At 38.6% G+C, this 20647-nt stretch overlaps 2 protein-coding genes across 2 annotated transcripts; one reads left to right on the top strand and one right to left on the bottom strand.

Moving 5' to 3' along the window:
* Positions 1-270: 270 nt before the first annotated feature.
* On the top strand, positions 271-4660 carry LOC117533351 (cytochrome b5). The gene is made up of 5 exons (XM_034197052.1): positions 271-714; positions 1487-1615; positions 2816-2842; positions 2955-2986; positions 3325-4660. The coding sequence occupies exons 1-5, from the start codon at positions 520-522 to the stop codon at positions 3413-3415; spliced, it is 474 nt and encodes a 157-aa protein (XP_034052943.1). The 5' UTR covers positions 271-519; the 3' UTR covers positions 3416-4660.
* Positions 4661-9374: 4714 nt separating this feature from the next.
* zgc:162592 (uncharacterized protein LOC561993 homolog) lies at positions 9375-12967 on the bottom strand. The gene is made up of 2 exons (XM_034196871.1): positions 12157-12967; positions 9375-10564 (listed from the first exon to the last, which is right to left on the bottom strand). Exons 1-2 carry the CDS (start codon positions 12965-12967, stop codon positions 10269-10271), a joined length of 1107 nt encoding a protein of 368 aa, XP_034052762.1. The 3' UTR covers positions 9375-10268.
* Positions 12968-20647: the final 7680 nt, after the last annotated feature.

Below are 20647 nucleotides of genomic sequence, written 5' to 3'. Positions count from 1 at the left end.
ATTGCTTCGCAGTGAAGGTGTGCAATGGAAACTAGAATATTATTCCAATGACTTTATATTATTATATCCCACATAAAAATGTTACAAAAGCATAAAACAACGAATGAGACACGTATGCGCAATGTCAGCGCAGAGTTGATCACACTAGAAAATGTCCTAGTCTCATGATCATCAAATACTCGATTCTGATTGGATACCGATCTAAAAGTCACCGTTTCATTGGTCAGTTGTGGTGTTTGTGCTTCACGGTAAAATAACACGCATTTCATTGGTCTCTTTCACCGGTCTGCTGACCTGATGTACCGAGTTAGGTTTTTTTTCTAGTTCCTTACATTTTGTAACGTTAGCGTATGGGTGGATTTGTTTTGTCATCTTGCCTCTACTGTCTCATCAGAAGCTTTTTTTGCACGGGTAACCCCGTAGCTAGATAGAGCGACACCCATAGCGGTAAACACAAGTTAGCGTTAGCTTGCTGCTCTGTCGGTTTAATATAGTATTTCCATCAACGTTTACGTTAAAATGGGTGAGGAAATTAACGACAACCCTTCAGGCAGCGGACCTGCTGATAACACTGTCGCTGAGGGAAACGGCCAAACAGTAGAAGCTGGTGTACAATACTACACACTAGAAGAAATAAGGCTACATAACATGAGCACTGACACATGGCTCATCGTCCACGATAAAGTGTATGATCTTACAGATTTCCTTGAAGAGGTAAGAAAGATTTTCTTCCAACCGGTTTAAACAATTGTATCACCATTGCTGTCATATTTTAAGTTTTTGCTGTAAGCCTTTGGTTGCCTGATTCTGCTAAGAATGACGTCACTTCCTGGAATTACAAAACTGTCCCTGTTATGAGTTAACGTGAAATGTTTGCAGACTGTTACATTAAAACAACGTTATCGGGCATTTAAAGTGTAGAGGGTTTTTGTTTGTGTGATTTCACAAGCTCAAGTCAATCGATATGGCTAGAGTTTCTCTTGGGCAAACTTTCATAACTTCTTGCATTGTTCGCCTATTTTACGTTAGGTCAATGGGTGGCACACAACACTAGCTAACCTGTTGCCCAGCATTTTTATAAAGGTATTATTGCTTAGTTGTAGAGATGAACCGATATATATGTTTATAATAATAATAATAATAATAATTACAATTGTTATTATTACTTCCAGCAACAGTGTTTATGTCATTGTAAAAATGTAGGATAATTAGATTCATTGTGAAAATTGCATCATGATGATGCTGTTTCAGAGACACACAGGTCATCTTAACCTTACCTAATACAACTATAAGATAAGATAACGTTAAGCAACACTGTGATAAGTGACCAGGGTAATTAGCAATACCAGTTATTGAGCTAGTATTTCTGTGAATGTATTTATTGATATGGATTCATTGAAAACTTTGTTAACTGTATAATATTATGAGTGTGGTGTAAATAAGGAACTGTAATAACTTAACTCTTTAATCCATTTTATGATTTCAGCATCCGGGGGGTGAGGAGGTGTTGATAGAGCAGGCTGGATCAGATGCCACAGAGAGCTTTGAGGATGTGGGTCACTCCACAGATGCCAGGGAGATGCTTATGCAGTACTACGTTGGGGAGCTCCACATGGTAAGATCCAGCCCCTGTTCTCTCTGAAAGACCTCATTCTGTTTCTGAAGTATTATTAACTTCAGTGCATATCCCTTTGTCAAATAAAAAAACTGCCATCAAATCATTAACATTGCTTGAATCTATCCTGACAAAACAGAGTAATTAATACATGTCTACAGATCTATTTGAGATAGGTAAGAACCAAACAAATTGTTGCACAAAAGTAGCTTGGAGTCATAAAATGGTTCCATGCATAATTTGAGATTAACATGGTTATAAGCAAATTGAAGGAGCTAAATCCAATGTTAATTGTTCTGTAACATCAATTAGATTGATCATGTGAGCGTGAGTTTTGTATCCAAAGAAACACATCAAATTGGGACAATAGGTGTATTGTTCCGCATTTTTTATTTGTCTATATAACTACAAAAACATTTTCCCACTAAGTATCAGCTTTTCTGTTTTGATATGTGTGTTACATCCATCCCTTATTTTTGAAATATTTCAAGAGCAACCGCCCCGTCCAAGAGCAACAAGTTAAACTGGTCTTGTCTCGGGGATAGGTTAACACAAAGGGATTTTTTCAGACTGCTGAAGACTCAGTGTCATCATCTTACATTCATATTACATTTCTACAACAACAAAATGGACTGTGGATTTTGTCCACAATTACTTTCATTGATAGGGCTTATAGGCAGGGGTCTCCGTCTGTATTTGTACTAACCAGTAATGAAAATGTGCTTCACAGAAAGTAAAACCTGTTCTACAGTAAACAGTGGGAGAAACTGAGATTAGACCGCAGAGAATATGGATCATTCAAACACGTTTCTTTTGTTAAAGTGTTTATTAAAGGATGTTTAAATAGAATTTACCATGTCTTATTATTTCATTAATTATCAAGAAAACATTGTATGATGGGATAATTACATTCAGAAGATAATCATACTATGTAATTGTGATCAGGTTGCATTTATTCTCGTGATACTGGTTTTAAATTGAAAGCAGTTTTTCATTGCCCCCATTCTTTAGTGTTTAAATATCCCAACGTTTACATTTTTATAGCATTTGTAACCGCTGTTTCAAACTAGTCATTTATGCAATTACCCCTGTCTTTTGATCAACTATGTACTTCCTGAGATACTGTCTTAATCCATATTAATGAGTGTAATTTGTGTCAGTCAACACATGACAGTAATACTAATTTATTTATCTTTGCAGGATGACAGATTAAAGCAGAAGCCAAATGTAAGCCCCGTGGTTCATCTGAACTGCAACAGAATTTACAAACATTATACAAATAATTTTTTGATTGTGAATAAGTCATAATATTTGATTGTGTCTTTTTATCTGCTAAAAGGAGGAAAATGACGCTAAATCAGGAGAGTCCAGGTGAGTCATTATTGTGCCAGTCTAATTGATGCCTTCAAATGTGTTGTGTATCAATGTATTACACTATTTTGTATTATTGACAGCTCAGAAATGGCTATTTAACAAATTATGAAGAAAAGCAAGTAGAAAGTGCTCATTACTCAGCCGAATCCAAAAAACAAACCCACAACTAAATACTGCTTTATCTGATAAATGGTTAAATGTTTGATTTTCACATATTTCTGATATATTTATTTGTAATTGTCTTTAAAATGTTTAATATAAACACTGATGAAATTACAAATAAGCCATAAACATGTGATTTTATTTACTTATACATATTTAATTTATCCCATCAGCTCCTGGACCACATGGTTGATACCTGCTATCGTCGCGATTGTCGTTGGCGTTGTGTATCGCTTCTACGTGTTTGAACACAAGTCTTCTTGAGTGTTGGCATCGTTTTTTCATCTTATTATTTTCATCTGGAGGCCTTGAAATGTTTGACCAAAACCTCCTCATACTGAACGCACACAATTGCGAGTCTCTGCAACAACAAAATTAGGCCAGCAGTTTGTCCTTGTCCATCTACATAGAGTGCAGACTTAATTGAATTGTCTGCCTTTTAGTATATTTGTATTTCATTGTCACTATGCCTGTTGTCATTAATGTTTAACATTGTCATTAACTTAAGCTATTATATGCATTAAACCAATTGTTGTATGTTCATACCCATTTGCCTGAAAAGAGAACGGTTATGTTAACAGCCTTGTACATACACCATGATTTTGCTGATAGAGAAAATGGAAACAGTAAAGGAGACGTTAGTATGCAAAATGGTAATGATCAGGATAATAGTTTACCATGACCATACTTTTTACACTGAAATATCACTTGCGATGCATTTTATTAGTTTTGAATAAAGTGAACATTGTTACAGCTACCTTTTGTTTTAATTGGAATCTGGAGTTTATTTCATTTCGGCACTGTTCTGATTGCATTTATTGCTAAGTTGCAAATGCATATTTCTGATCATGCAATTGTATCAAATCTGTGTCTGTTCTTTTTTGGGATATAGTGGTGAGTTATATTGTATCAATAATTATTTAAGGTAGATTGTATTCTGACATGTCCTATTTTTTACACTTATACTGCTGACAGTGAATGATGAGTGAATAGCCTTGAAAGAAGAAATCTGTTTTTTCATTGTTCCATTTTGAAATGTTATTGTTTCTCACTCTGCCATTTGTTATTTAACTGCTGCTTTTTCACAAATGTATTTCCATGTAATGCATCTTAAATCTATGTTCTAGGAAAGTGGTACTAATCGCCAGAGGTTTTAAATTAAATTGGGTGTGTGTTGCAAGCCACAGTGCATACATATTTAATATATCTATTTTAGTTACTTAACCTTTACAAATATAAGTTTGCTGTTCATGTTTTAGCACTGCAGAATATATAATGATAAATATAATCTTTGCATAGCATTTTTTAAATCACTCCTTTTACTGAACATACTGAAACAGGCACCTGATTACCACCTGTCATTTCACAAAAGTTAAACATTTCTGGACATAACTTGCTGCCATTTTAACATAAGTGCAGCAGAATCTAGTTGGTTGACAAATATTTTCCATCTTTCAACTGATATTTCCTGTCTTTAATGGCCTCTTTGAATAAAAAATGTCAAAACAAGTGGCTGCTCTCACTGAAATACTGTGTACATATTTGAAGATATTGACTCTAAATATGAATATGTGGTGCAGTTTGTGCACAGTACACTACATTCATGTTAATATATTTGTTAAGGACGCTCACATCTGAGAAGTCCGGTTGATTTATCTGTTTGCGTCGGGCTCCTTAACAGCCTGTCGGGTGTTCTTTTACCCATAATGACCGCCTCGCTGCACATTATCCCTTACTTACACCATTCAAGGAAAAATTGATCTAAAAATCCCTCCCCTGACATTATACAGGTTTGTGTCGTATGTACATTTTCTTTTTTCTTTTGCAGATCTAACAAAAATGTCCACGCTATAATGTCTTTATGTAACTATATACCTTTAGTAAAGGTTTTAAAACTGGTTTATTTGCTGACAAATACATTACATATGTTAAATAATGACAAATGAGCATTGACAGGATGAGCATGGGAACAAGTCAAAGTCAACTTTATTGTCAATCTCAAAATATGTTTGTCCATTCAGAAAGATCGAAATTATGTTTCCCACAGTCCCGAGGTATACACAACTCACACATTAAAATGCAAGAGCACTCAATGATTTACAAAAAACCGTTTACTTCAGTAAGCAGGATATATATAAAAAAAAGATGGGAAAAAAAGATGTACATAGTGCAAATGAGAGTGCAAAATTGTCCATAGCAGCAGGATATATATATAAAAAAAGATGTACATAGTGCAAAATGTGAACAAGGAACACGCCCATAGATAAAACAAGTCCACCACACAGTCAGCACTTTGTTATTAAATATGGCAGCTAATCTGAAAAGAGTTGTGAAACACGTGACAAATGCTAAAGCTGGCTATACTTTTCAAACCAGCTCTTGGCCACAGTAGCTTAGATTAGTAATTATTTATACTTTGACCAAAAAGCTCATTTGAAAACTATTGTAACATAGTAATGGGGGTATAGGCAACATAATACTAATAGTAACATAACTTGTTATGCTTAACAGGAAATATTTGTGATAAAATGTAGGACAGCTTACTTTACGACATTAAGGTTCCTCATCATTTGGTAATTATAATAATACAATACATACTTTTAACCTGATCTATTTTTCCATTTCATAGTGTGATATCAGCACACTTGAATAACACTTGAGTCCTGAAAAACCTGCTCCCCTCAGCTGCTTTCCCTGTGGAGAGGATCAGGACGCAGTGATTGAAATAAAAGCCTTCCCATCTGCAGCTCTCACAAGAGCCCTCACAGTCAGCAAACTGCAGCAGCACAAATCAACCCCCATTGATTCATCCTCATTTAAATCAGGCCAGGACATTTCAAGAACTTGATGCCCCCTTGTTGCATAATTTGATGAATTGTTAATAATTAGAATGAAGTGTTTCAGTTTATTTGAAATAAGACTCTAATATTAAATGTAAAAAAAACGTGCTTTCGTTAGTTTAATGTGCATCATCACAAGCAAGTCAAAAACAACCTGGAGAATCTTTGACTAATAGTTAAAAAAAACAAGTCAAATGAATGCCTTTCATTCAATTTAGCACAACAATATTCAATCACAAATTATGTATGATGATTACATAGAAATGTTTTGCCATGCAATAATTAGTAAAAACACAAGGTGGCAGTACAACTTCTAAACTGGCATCTATGACTTGTGCACATTATTACTGTGAAAATGTGACACTGATCAAGACTGCGTGCAATGAGATGGTTCAAAATCATGTCTGGAGACAAATATATGGACACTCCTTCCTTTATTTATTTAAGTATACTTTAATTTAGTATACAAGGCTACAAACCTACAAACCTAATAAAATGTTTTAGACATTTTCTGATCTCTGTTGCAGGTTTCTTTCACTCATAAAGCCATTTTACATCCACGTCAGCCTTGATGTTGTTGCAGCAGTTATGACCGGACAGAATGATGCACTTTTGTAAGACAGCTTATTGTGGGAATACATGAAGCCTTCAGATAGACATCATTCCCCATGACTGGATTGCTTGTCATTTTTATAAAGAGTCATCCTCAAGGAGAGCTGAGGCTGCTAATGCACTACACTCCAGGGTCCTGGGAGACCTGCTCGGCTGCCGGACTAACACTTATAGATGTTGCATGAACAAATCTGATACCTGAAAAGAGGTTTGAATCATTCCAAAAGCTTACCTTTTTGTTGAACACATATTCACTATCATTTGTTTTTACTTACGATGATGTTACAATCCAAATCCTTATTTGTTTTCAGGCACACAGTGATACCAAAGCCGAGATACACTTGCTTACAGAAACACAATGACGGTGTCAAATGTTGTGACGGGAAAGGAAATCTGGAGAGGGGTTTGAGGAATTGACAACTGCCTAAAAGGTTCACTGAAAACACCAAACTTTCACAAAAAGAAAACACCTTTATTTCCAGAGGAGCCATTTAAATTAATACGTTTACTCAAGTATCCTGGAGCCCACAACACACCAAATCAATATTAAAAAAGCCTTTGAATGTAAAAACAATTAAACTAATGTACATAGACCAGTGGTTCTCAATGTGGGGGGCGCGCCCACCCTGGGGGGCGCAGAGGCATGCCAGGGGGGGCGCGAGAGACCAGGAGGAAAAATGGTTCTAAAAAAAAAAAAGATTAAAAAAAAAAAATCTGAATTTTTAAAATGATTGATTCGAAAATAATATGATGCAGTACTATTACGTCTGGGTCTCTGTTTTTCATTAAAGCTTGGCTCTGTGTGTGTGTGTGTGTGTGTGTGTGTGTGTGTGTGTGTGTGTGTGTGTGTGTGTGTGTGTGTGTGTGTGTGTGGAACGAGCCATTTTGTGTGCGCACGAGAGAGAGAGAGAGCGCACCGGTACTGGAGATCGTTGTTGTTAGCTTCTGGTGCTAGCGAGCTACGCTAACAGATATATGGAGTTTTTTCAACAACAAAGTGGAGGAGAGTCCTCTCCTGTCAGACTGAGAGACTCAGTGAACTAAAGGACTCTGCAGTGTTATCTCAGTGGGTCTCAAATGTTTTGGTCACCATTAATGTAAACAATTATTTCCGAGGCACACGTTTATATGATCATTATAGTTATACAAAAATAAGAGAATAAATGTAAAACAGGTATGAAATACTATATGACAGTAAAAAAAGAATAAAGTTTAAAAGAGTGATTTGTAAAATATCCATAAAGAAAAAGTAAATCTGTTTCATATGGGTGTTGAGAGAGGTATCCATAGATCTCTTCATTTTGCTCTCAAAGTGCACCAGATTGATGCATTTAACTTCAATATTTAAAAATAAATCTTCCCGGGGGAGCTTGACCTATGTGAGGTCCACACACCACCTGTAAAAATAGCACTTGACCCCTGCTTACACCTATATGCCGTGAGCTGATTATCGAGCCTTCATTGTAACAGTCGCACTGTGTATGTGCGTGGGGATTGTTGCAGTAGAACGTTCCACTGTAGCGACCGGTACATTAATGGGAAACCCTAAATGTTTGAGCACCCTCTATGAAACGTCAAGCTACCCCACAGCACTCTCAAAATAAATCTCTGGCGCCGCCACTGAGCCTGACGATCTGTGTTGGGGGGGCCCGACTTTTTTTTTTCTCCAAAGGGGGGGCCTGACAGAAAAAGTTTGAGAACCACTGACATAGACCATGTGGTTACAACTGCTATATATAAATATGCAAGTTGTAGAGGCTAAGCCAACGCTTTAAGCCTCTGAGGATCCGCTTGGTGGGTGTAATTGACGCACACAGGTTTGCTGCCGAATAAAAGGTCAGAAACAAAGTTTCCAGTTTGAAACAGTCCATTTATTTCCATTTTACTGGTTTCCATTTACTTGCTTCTTTCCATATTCACCACACGATATTACCGTTTACACAATACCTTTGCTTTGCTTGTAATCCTGTGTGTGTGTTCTCCGTGTGTGGTCAAAAACGGTATGGGCCTTCCGGCAGAACTTCTCACCAACACACATAGGTTCCTACCTTTATACCCACCGTTAATTTGCTCCTACACAAGTACTAAAGACAAATTCAGAAGCCATGCATTATATTCTCTGATTAATTCCAATAATGCTAACTCATTACCACTGACTCAATCTATTATCTAACATGGCATTGCAGTAATCACACAATCAAATTCAAATGCTGCATCAGAATACACTTTACAGGATGTAAAACTGATTGAGGTGAACATTTTGTTTGTGCTGACCCAGATGTCTATTCTTTAATTACACAAGTAATTTTAAGTAATACTAATAGTTTATTATGTATTCAATGTATGTATTACATGCCATTTCCAATGTATTATTTTTCAGTCAATGCTTACAATGCAATTAAAAAGTGATGACACAATTCAAAGGCATGATGCTTTATTTCACAGATTATCCATAAACCAATACATTATCAAATGTTATTTTTTTCAATCATTATAAAATGTGGACTTTAGAAACATAACATGTATAAATACACAGGTAATATTTTAGTCAGTTATTGTTTTTACATAATTTAGTATACACATCATTTACACAAGTTAGAGGACACTCATTTGCAGCTGCACTAACATGAACGATGGTGACACCAAGCAGAAACACAAAGGGCTAAAAAGGTTGTATAAAATGTTTCTGAATTTCAATTTCTTTAGATTTTTGGGGAAAACAATACTCTTGATTAACTTTAAATGTAAATAAACCTTCACTCTGGCAGTTTAACCTATTAAGATAAACATGACATGGGTGTCACCAATTTCATATTGGATTAGAAGATACTGAGAGGATCATGGGCTTAATATCTCAAAATAAACAACCGCAGCTTCAGAAGTTACCCAAATTATCTCTTGACGGCACAAATGTGTTGACCTTTCTACAGTGGAGCTGCATAATTACTTTTCTCCTTGCATACATTGAAATGCCTTGACTTGAAGGTTAACTTCTCCCAGCTGTTATATGCAAAGGTCTTAGACGCACTGTTTGAAGTGAAAGGAGGTAGACGGCCTCCGTCCTCAAAGTGCTCGCAATCAGATAGTGATGTTAGTTCACAAATATTTGTATATGAATAGGACTCTAAATATCAGTTTCTTGTGATGAAATAATTGAATATCCTCAAATGTTTGAAGTGAAATATGTTGACAGAGGCAACAAGTCTAAATATGCAACCGCTGACACTTTAAAATAAGGCTCATTATATAGCTGTATGCCGAATAATGGTGGGCATTTCTGACGCACAGACAAGGTAGATGGCGAACTATAAAACAACTAAAAAGGTGGTTTAAGACAAAAAAAATCTAATCTTGGCAATACTGTTTGCATGAGTAAAACAAAAAAATCCAAATAGTTTCTATACTGAGCCTGTGTCCCACTCAACTGAACACTATCTTAAGACTGCAAATGTATAAAAAAAATATATAAAAAGTAGAATATAATTAATATAACTCAAATTACAATGATGTAGACTGTACAGTTCAATTACTTGCCATTATAGCCTGTCTTAGCGCCATCTCATTTGCACTGCAACTTATCAGAGCCATATCTCAGTATCCGAAAGACAGACAATACAAAGGTCACTGACCCCGTCCCTTACCATGCCAGTGGTGCTCTTCAGGTCCTAAGCCAAAGACAACAGTGTGCAGGTGGAGGATACGCTGGAGGAACGCTCATGGACACTGTTGTTATCATCTGTAATTCCCGACACAAAATCGGTATTTGAAGGGTTGCAGCACCCAAGGGTGTCAGCCAGTTGGGGGCAGAGGGTCAGAAGCATCCTCTGGAGCACAAGGTGGAATTTCCTGCGGAAGCTTCGGTTTATCCAGAAGTAGAAGATGCAATTGAGGAAACCATTGGAGGTCGGCAGCCACACCACCACAAACTCAAGCCACTCTGGTACACTGCTTCCTGAGACCGCTGTGGGGCAAAACACATGGGGATTTAATACTTCTACTATCACTACTAATAATTATGATAATAATAATAATAATAATAATAATCTTTACTCATTTTCAAATTCCACCATACAAAGTTATACACAAAGACAGCAAAATAAAACATGTCATAAATCCATAGGGTAGAAAAAAGGTAGGAAAGATAAAAATGTCTACATTAAATATTAATATAGTTCAAAAGGTAATCAAATCTCAAGTTGAATCAGGAAAGTATTTCCTATAGAAGTATGTTTAAAAAGGGGAATCTCTGACTCAGCCTCACAGACTGATGTTCTCGGGCAGATTGTTCAAAGGCCTCTGGTCCCTAGCTGCAAACACTGTCTCCTTCAGTTTTAAGCCCAATATTTGACAAAATACCTCTATACCTGGGGATTACACCTTACTACTGCATACGTGACTAAAAAGGTTAGAGATAAAGCAAGGAGAGGACATGAAGAGCCTTAAGAGTAATCAGCTAAATCTATTCTAAAGCATACTGGGAGACTAAAACAGTTTGGAGATCATCAATAGATGTTTGGTTCATTCAGTAGCATTTGGACAGCAGCACACTTTGAAGTTTAAGTCAATACTGTCAGCTTCATTTTGCAGGGATTTTCATTCATATCAGATGAATTACAGCCCTATTTGGAAAAGGTCTTCACTTCTATAAATATTCCGCTGTGACACGACATTCAGTCCTAATTACTCCAAGACAGCACGAGGTCGGGGAAATGAGAAAAATCATTTTTTTTAAAAGGCCGTAGTCATGAAACTGTCTTTGCATCGTTATAGTGATGCCCATGATACCTAAATACCTTTGACAGACATTTTTCTTTGCACAGTCACAGCTGAAATAAGTAAATAAATAATAAAAAAGGGTAAAGTATCACTGTTTGAACTTTGACTTGGGGCTTTCTCCCTTATTCAAAAACAGAATAAAAAATATATATATATTATTACAATTATGATAACATTTCAGCTGCCTAAGTAGCCACTGCTCAGTAGCTAATTGTAAGATGAATTGCAGGAAGACATCAGGAGCTTCAGATATAAACTCCTAAACTACATAATTGAAGAACCTGGTTATACAAATCAGCAACGGTCATATTGTTACAACAGTTAGTCCAGATATGGCACAAACTAACAGGATGCATAAGCTACATTCTCTGTTTTTCTTTAAGATATTACATTCACCCATGATCCGAACCCATTTGTCTTTGTTTTCTTAGAGACAACATTCTATTTGAGTGTGAAAGGTAGTCAAATTGTGGTTAATGTGCAGACTGGAGCCAAACAAGGTGTTCTCACTATGGAATTTGCAGGAACATTTGAACTTTAAAAAAATGATGCCAGGGAATTGTTGCACCAGGACAGCCATTATTGATATATTCCACCAATTTATACACTTTAATTAATTGAATGCTATACATTGGAAGCACATTTCCAATCGTGGTGTCTTCTACACAATTAGGGAAGATTAAGGGAGTCATCTATGGCTATATGGAATATGGCAGGCCTTTTCATAACTTCAAAACATTTTTGTTTAATGTTTATGTCCACTCATTCAATGCTTACCGTTGTAGATCATAGCTGCCATGCAAGGTGTCCAACAGGCATAGTATGCTGCCATCACAGGCACGAGCACTCGGGATGCCACATTGTGTCTGCTGCGACGCGCACATGTGTATTTGCGCAGCTTCAGGCTCTGTCTCTTTGCAGCACACCACACTCTCAGGTTTGCGTGTGTCATGATGATGGAGCAGGGGAAAAATATCAGACATGTCAAGCTGAGGGTGTATCCAACATTTGTCGAGTAGGACGGATTGCAGACCAGGGATGCGGTAGAAAAATGAACCTCGATAATCCCAACTGGAAATGATATTGGCAACAGTAGGAAGGGAGGGAAGCACCAGGCGAAAGCAATCAGGAGCAGGGTCCTTTTTCTAGTCATCAGAGAGGAATATTGCAGAGGGTAAAACACTGCAATATATCTCTCCAGGCTTATCGTGGCCAGCGTGTACATGCAGGTGGAGTAGACGGTGGCATTGCAAAAGGCCACGACGTGACAAAGAGCGTCTGGCCCTTCGGTGTAGTCCTTTAGCAGACTCACCCACAGATTCAAGGGCATGACCAGCAGCCCAAACGCAGAGTCTGCAGCGGTGAGAGAGAGCAGGAAGTACCGAGAGTTCTTTGACCAACCAGCCACGGATGAAGTAATAACCAGGAGAACTGCAATGTTTCCCAAAGTGATCATCACACCTAAAACGATAATTATGCTTATTTTAACGGAGCGGTGTGTCTGCTCCTGAAGTCTATGAGAGTCAACACTTGTGAGGGCCGACAGGTTAGAATCGTCAAAAGTGGAGAAGTTGAGCGTTGAATACATTTTGCCTTACAGTGGCATTGAAGCGACCAAAACATAGGGCACGTGATGCAAAAAATAGGGGTTTGTCCGGTTGGAAGTACGCAAGAGTATAAGCAAAGCTGTGGAGTTACATCAGGAAGCAGCGCTGCAGCTGCTTTTAGGCTCAACAATCAGAGACACACCTGGTGCAATCAGGGTGGAAACAGCCCACAACATCCAACAAAGCGGTGTCGCAAAGTCTCAACTGTTATCAACATCAAAGGCTACTTTATAAACTATAACTAGTTGAATGATTGTCATTTTGTAAAGTTTCTTAATATTTACAATTCATTTCACATTTTGTAAATTATATACTTTATATATATATGCTAGGTCTCTCAGTTGTAGTTAATGATGTGTTATTTCTACAGCATGATACATAAAGGTAGCCTATACTATTTCCATTTGCTTCATACTGTATGTTATATTAACACAGTAGGCTATAACTAAAATAATCCTTCCAAAAATAGAAAAGGCTATTTACAAGACAGCTGAAGGGTATTATATTTTTAAAAAAAGTAAATAAAGAATCATCCAAAAGAAGTAATGAATTGCAATATTTCATTAGTCACAAATTATGAACACTATGCTTAAGTAATTCATGTAGGTATAGAATCCAAATACATTTATATTTATATTTAACTCATGCATATGTCTGTTCAGGAGTTTGGATATGCAACCAATTTGATAGTTTAATTATCATTACATTACATTACATTGCATTTAGCTGACGCTTTTATCCAAAGCGACTTACAATAAGTACATTCGACCAGGAAGACACAACCTTGAAGAAAACAGAATCATATAAGTACATCAGGTTTCATAGAGCCAAACATTTCAAGTGCTACTCAACTGGCTTTAGGTAAGTCAGTCCTTTATTAGTATAAAAGTGCTTCGTTAATAGTTCTAACGCTCGAAGTGGAGTCGAAAGAGATGAGTTTTCAGTTTGCGCCGGAAGATGTGCAAGCTATCTGCCGTCCTGATGTCAATGGGGAGCTCATTCCACCATCTTGGAGCCAGGACAGCAAACCCACGTGTTTTCGCCGATGGGAACTTGGGTCCCCCTCGCAGCGAGGGCGCAACGAGTCGTTTGGCTGATGCAGAGCGTAGTGCACGCGCTGGGGTGTACGGTTTAACCATGTCCTGGATGTAGGAAGGGCCAGATCCATTCGCAGCATGGTAAGCAAGTACCAGTGTCTTGAAGTGGATTCTAGCAGTTACCGGAAGCCAGTGAAGGGAGCGGAGGAGCGGAGTGGTGTGGGAGAATTTAGGAAGGTTGAAGACCAGACGAGCCGCTGCATTCTGGATGAGCTGCAGAGGTCGGATGGCACATGCAGGTAGACCAGCCAGGAGGGAGTTGCAGTAGTCTAGGCGTGAGATGACGAGAGCCTGGACCAGAACCTGAGTCGCTTTCTGAGTCAGCTGGGGACGTATCTTCCTGATGTTGTAAAGCGTGTATCTGCAGCAACGGGTTGTAGCAGCGATGTTTGCAGTGAAGGACAGGTTGTTATCTAGGGTCACACCCAGATTCCTTGCAGTCTGAGTCGGGGAAACAACTGAGGTGCCGATGTTGATTGTTAGGTCAAGAGTGGGACAATCTTTTCCCGGGAGGAAGAGCAGCTCAGTCTTGTCAAGGTTGAGCTTGAGGTGGTGAGCAGACATCCACTGAGAGATGTCAGCTAGACAAGCAGAGATGGGTGCAACGACCTGGGTCTCTGAGCAGGGAAAGGACAGAATTAATTGGGTGTCATCAGCGTAGCAGTGGTAAGAAAAACCATGCGGGCTAATGACTGATCCGAGCGAGTTTGTGTACAGGGAGAAGAGGAGGGGACCAAGAACAGAGCCCTGAGGGACCCCCGTAGTTAATTGACAAGGGTCGGACTCAGACCCTCTCCAAGTCACCCTGTAGGTACGGTCTTTCAGGTATGAGGTGAGGAGGGAAAGTGCAGAGCCTGAAACTCCAAGTTTTTGGAGAGTGCGAAGGAGGATCTGATGATTCACCGTGTCGAATGCAGCAGACAGGTCCAATAGGATGATGACAGAGGAGAGGGATGCAGTTTTGGCAGTGTGCAGTTCCTCCGTGACAGCAATGAGAGCAGTTTCTGTGGAGTGACCTGCCTTGAAACCAGACTGGTGCGGATCCAGAAGGTTGTTCTGATTGAGATAGCAGGAGAGTTGTTTAAAGACAGCGCGTTCAAGTGATTTAGACAGGAACGGGAGGAGAGAGACAGGCCTGTAGTTTATAACATCAGACGGGTTGAGAGTGGGTTTCTTTAGGAGAGGGTTTACTCTTGCCTCCTTGAGACTGTTTGGAAAGTGACCAGAAGTTAGAGAAGTGTTGTTGAAATGGGTGAGAAACGGTAGAATATCAGGAGCGATAGTCTGAAGGAGGTTTGAAGGGATAGGGTCCAGAGGACAGGTGGTAGGGCGGGCAGAGGTAATGAGGGTAAGAACCTCACTTGGAGAGAGAGGGGAAAAGGAGGTAAGTGTGTTGGTGGAAGGAGGGTCTGGTGACCCAGCGGTGAGTAAAGGTGAGTCAGAAAAAGAAGAGCGAATATCATCAACCTTTTTTTCAAAGTGGGTAACAAAGTCGCCAATTATCAATTAAGAGGGGCTCCTATAGGCCTTGACTCAGGGATTGGCAGAAAGGAAGAGTGTAATGGTTTTGTATAAAGGATAGGGTGTTCATTTATCAGGTATATCTTTATACAACCTCATATTCCACAAGTACATTAAGGGAGTTATTAGTTGCTGTAATCACACCTCCTGTGTCATAGCTGTGAAGTGATGAGATAAGAACAATGGTTGCAGCTCTTGTTTAATGCAAAACCACATTTTTAACTGCACACTTAGATTACAGCAATCTATTTATTCAAAGCATGTGACTAGTGTATCAAGATAGTAAAAAAATAACATAGATAGAGCATAGTATTTAGGCACACAGTCAAACTGTTAGATTTTCTTTCTGTGACCCGCTACTGATGCAGTTGTCTGTAGATATCAAGACTTTTAGATGCAATAGTAATCCACCATATCGATACAGCTAGTTAGCCAATTATACACGGGTGCGAGGCTAATCCACACTTCAGTAAAGATTTGTAGAAGCTTACCTGTTAGCTCTCTCTGTGGATTTATTAATTACAATTAGCAAGACACTTTCAGCAGCTCAGGGCTTTTAATGCATTCAGAAGGGTTGTCTCGGTAATTGGAATTAATATGTGAGTGTGAAGTGTTGCCTCAACAGTGAGTTCTATGTATCCAAAATATCTCAGGAGTTATTAGTATGAAAGAAACATTTTCACACAAAAAACCTTGTATAACGGATCTAAGTATCGCTTAAAAAAATATTTTGTTCTTTGCAAGATGCCTGGGGGAAGCAAATAAAAATGCCATTATAGAATGCCCCCATTCCATCAAGCTCTAAATTTGCAGGGCAGCCCACCTTGGCAGCTTTCATCAACAACAATAACAATGAGTCAGTCAACAATAGATCACTATTATGGTCCCACGTAACTTGTGCACGCTGTCACAGCCTAGGGAGACTGACGTCTTACAACCAATCATGGTCCAATTTCCACGATCGCAGACCATCAGTGTCATGCTTTTTCTCTACCTCCTGTTCCAATGACAAGCTTACGTGTTTTGTTTGCACTCCTGAGTGGTAGCTGTCAAATTATCTCCTTTAAAAAATCCTGCATGACGCAAGGGCAAAGAAAAGGGCAAGAAAAGATTGTCACTGACCTTTCCCACTCAGGTAACCATCTGTTTCAAAGGTACTCTTCTGTGTGACAGGCAGTCCATTAAACAACACATATCAACACACTCTTCCAGGATGCAGTCCCACACTATCCTGCGTCCCTATGGCCTATAATGCCACATATTATTGAATTATTCCCCCATAACACAATCAAAAGCCATTTTACAGGCCTTAGTGTCACCCATTTCTATGAAGGGTTGAAAAGGATTTTAAACCTTGATAAAAGTACATTCTTCCTATGACCTTGAGAAGTAGACTTAAAATAAATGTTAAATTATTTTCTTAAATAATAATTTTTCTTTGTCTTAATATGTGTGACGAAGGTAACTTCGTCACTATGGACTGACGGCTTCAGGCCGAGTAATATTGCACTTTATTAGCATGATTGCACAGTACAGTTGACATTACATATTTGCACATAATTTATACTAATTATTGAGGTAGTATTTTTTAACTGATTAAACCGTATTTATTGGAATGTCGTCTGGCAGGTGCTGGTCTGGGTCCTCGGCTCCCCGCCTGAAAAGATAGGGGAGTTTGCGAGAGCGCCGAGAGTAGTTATGCTGGTGTAAGGATGACAGCGGTTGAGAGTAATCAGGGTGCAAATAATATGTTGATGTCTGTGGCTGATGATTGTGTGCACCTGGTGTCCTGTGTTGTCTCCTCCCCCCTCACCTGTGTCTTGTTAGTATGTATGTATTTAGGTGCTGTTTCCTTGTAACTGGGTGTGTGAGATCCTTGTGGCTGCACGATGTGTGCAAGGAGAACAGCAGGATTGAGGCTGTGAACTTTGTGCACATGATTTTAATAAATGACCACGTCGGGTTATATTTTTGGACGTTCTGCCTCTGCCTCCTTGCTTGGTCTGGGCCGCTCAACGGTCAGTCTCACAATATGCAGAAAAGAATGTTAGATTAAAAGAAAATTCTGGAAGTGTAATTCATATGTTATGTTGACATCTCCTTACAAAGCTCTTATGTTACTGTATGTAAGCTGCTAGTGTGCCATGGGAGGAAACTATACTTTACTATAAAAAGTACAACACACACACACACACACACACACACACACACACACACACTGTAAATATATATATATTTCTACAGTATATAGCCCTAAGACACACAGCTTTTCTGCTGCCATGGCTGGATCCCCCCTGAGGACAACTGACAGCTCTCTGTGTTTGATATATGTGTTTCTCGCTGTCGTAATGAGTGGATTTCTCTTGGTGATGTCTAACACTGAGGAAGAAGGGATGGACTGAGACTCTTGGGTTAATATTCTCACTTCCCCTCCCCCAGCTGCACAGTCAATTGCATGCCTCTTGTCTGATTCTGTCTCATTTTAAAGGGATTTGGAAGCACCAGACAGTCCCAGACACAGCAAATTCAACATATATTACTAAATTGCCAGGAATGGCATTTTTAAGTAGGCATACAGTATACCAGATCCATTTATTTATTCCCTAAAATATTCCAGACTTGCTCCATTAGCTGTGAAATATTCTCTGTTTATCTCCATGATGCTACAGATGCTCACAACCATTAAAGTGTTTTATCAGCATGTAAATCTAATGTTTTTAAAGAGTTATCTAATCCACATTTATTTTGAAAGAAGGAAGTGCACTCTGAGCCATTTTCTCCTCTCAGTTCATTCACAAAACCAGCTGCTTTTAGAGTGTTTCTGTGTGGCTAAAATCACGTGTTTATGTGACACAGAGTGTGATTGTATGTTGGTCTGTGTGTGGGTGTGCACACACCAGCAGTACTTGCCCAAAGGTGCATGTGTAAATGCAGTTGATCCCAGGCGGACATGAGTGAGATAGAGAGAGGTTGAATTTGTACATGCTTGCAATTGAATATCCTGTGAGTGGGTTGACTCCTCCATGGGCCTGATACTGTGCAGCTCTTCATGATGTGGAGGAAGGCAACCATTGATTTTATCTGTCTGTACATGTGTGCTTGTATATGAATGTTTGTGTGGGCAGCAACACTCTAATTCTACCAGTGAGGGTTGATGCATGATGTTCATGGGAGATATATAGCATTGTGTTTTGATGGGCAATTGTGTGAAACTTGATGTCTGGCCTGACAGTCTGTCAAACTGATAAGGAGGCGATGTCAGCACAGACAAAACCAAGCCGGCAGGTTGAAAGTTATTAAAGTGGTGTCTGAGATGTATCTTCTTTGTGCCAACAAATCATAGTGTACTCCCTGTTGACTCGAATAAGGAAGAGCTTCTCCAGTGAGAAGTGCAGAAACTGAAGGGGAAAGTATTATAAGTGTGCTTGTACATAATCATACATTGCACATATCAATGGGGAGGTAAAATGTGGTAGGTGGACTGTATTCACATAGCCCTTTATCCAGTCGTTTCCACCTCTCGAAGCGCTTTACATTCTACAAGTCATCACTCATTCATTCATACCCCATTCATAGAGCAATGTGCCATTTTGCTCAAGTAAGTTAACATTCACAAAAACTCACACAGCAATGTATTCATATGTATCTTGACTGCAAGAGCTGGGATTGAACCCACAACCTTCGGATTAAAAGGCTACTGCACTACCTCACAGCCACAGACCCCCAATCATATTCATTTTTCAAATAGCTTGATGTATAATCCTCACACTGTTGGAACATATGGTTCAAATTAAAGTGACGACACCAAGACAATATTTGTTGTTTTTGATAACAAAAAGGAGACAGCATGTGTGTGGTCCCTTTGTGCTAGAAAGAGTAAAACAGAAGGTGAGAAAAGCAACAAGACAACTGTGGGAGTTTATTCATAAGTTCAGTCAAATAAAACATCTTATCTTAGATATTGGCAGAGAAACGTGCTGCATTCTTAAACGCAGTGTGTGAACGGAAATATAGCAATGTGGTGCTCCAAATAAAAATAAATAAAAACCCTGGGTAATTTGAGCGGCACATATTGACCCTGTTGCACAATGTCTGTATGACATAGTGCCTCTGCTTCTCTCCGTTGCACAGAAATATCTCCGGGGCTAGAATTTCATCCTTGCATAACATATATCCACCTCTCATTTGAAAATCCTGCATGGGTATTGAATGTAATTTAAGATTTTTTTTTACTTATCACTCCAGAAGAATCAGTCATAAAAAAAGATTTGTTTGGTAACTGCAATTTACATGAGCGTGAAATAGTGGGAAAGCTGAAAAAGTTACAGAAAAGTAAAGTCTGCAAATATTGAGCTTGTATTTTCATACAGTCTATTTTAAATGTGTACACAAATGTGACTCATGTTTGCTTTGATGAAGTTTCAGGGAGATGAGATATTTAATTTGTAAGGGTGATTTAGACAAAACATGCTCAATCATAATGGAGTGTAGCTCTCTGAAAATGTGAATGGGGAAAACATTATTTTATTTTTGCATTAGACATTATCCAAACCACGACCATCATGTAAGGATGTAGAGGAAAGAGAGAAACATATTGTTTGCTGCACAACTCCCAACCCCCCAAAAAAGGAGGTATTCTCCAAATAATAAAACAGATGCAAGGAATATGCCTCTCAACTAAAACTCACAAAACAGATGATAATACTTTAGAGCTTAAGTGAAAATCTCCTCTGTGTTTGCCCTCTCTGCATAGTGGATGAGTTTCTCCCTTATCAGTTGGTGCCTGTTGATTTTTCAGAGAAATGTGTATTATTTGACGTCATCCATGTGTGCGTCAAACCGTTAATGCTGAGTAACATGCACTGACTGTCAATGAGTTGCTGAGTGGCTGAAAGAGCTTCCTGGTATAGTTATGGCAATCATTTCCTCCCTGCAGCTGTACTCATCTAAAATAAGAAGTTTATTAAAAGTGCAAATAAACAAGAAAAACAACAAGCTTTTGACAAAACAGTTTTTATGAGAGAGCCTTCATATAAACAGGTA

The sequence above is a fragment of the Gymnodraco acuticeps genome, unplaced genomic scaffold (genome assembly GCF_902827175.1).
Source record: "Gymnodraco acuticeps unplaced genomic scaffold, fGymAcu1.1, whole genome shotgun sequence".
NCBI lineage: Eukaryota > Metazoa > Chordata > Actinopteri > Perciformes > Bathydraconidae > Gymnodraco > Gymnodraco acuticeps.
Note: the sequence above shows the minus strand (reverse complement) of the source record. Positions and strands in the feature narration are given on the sequence as shown.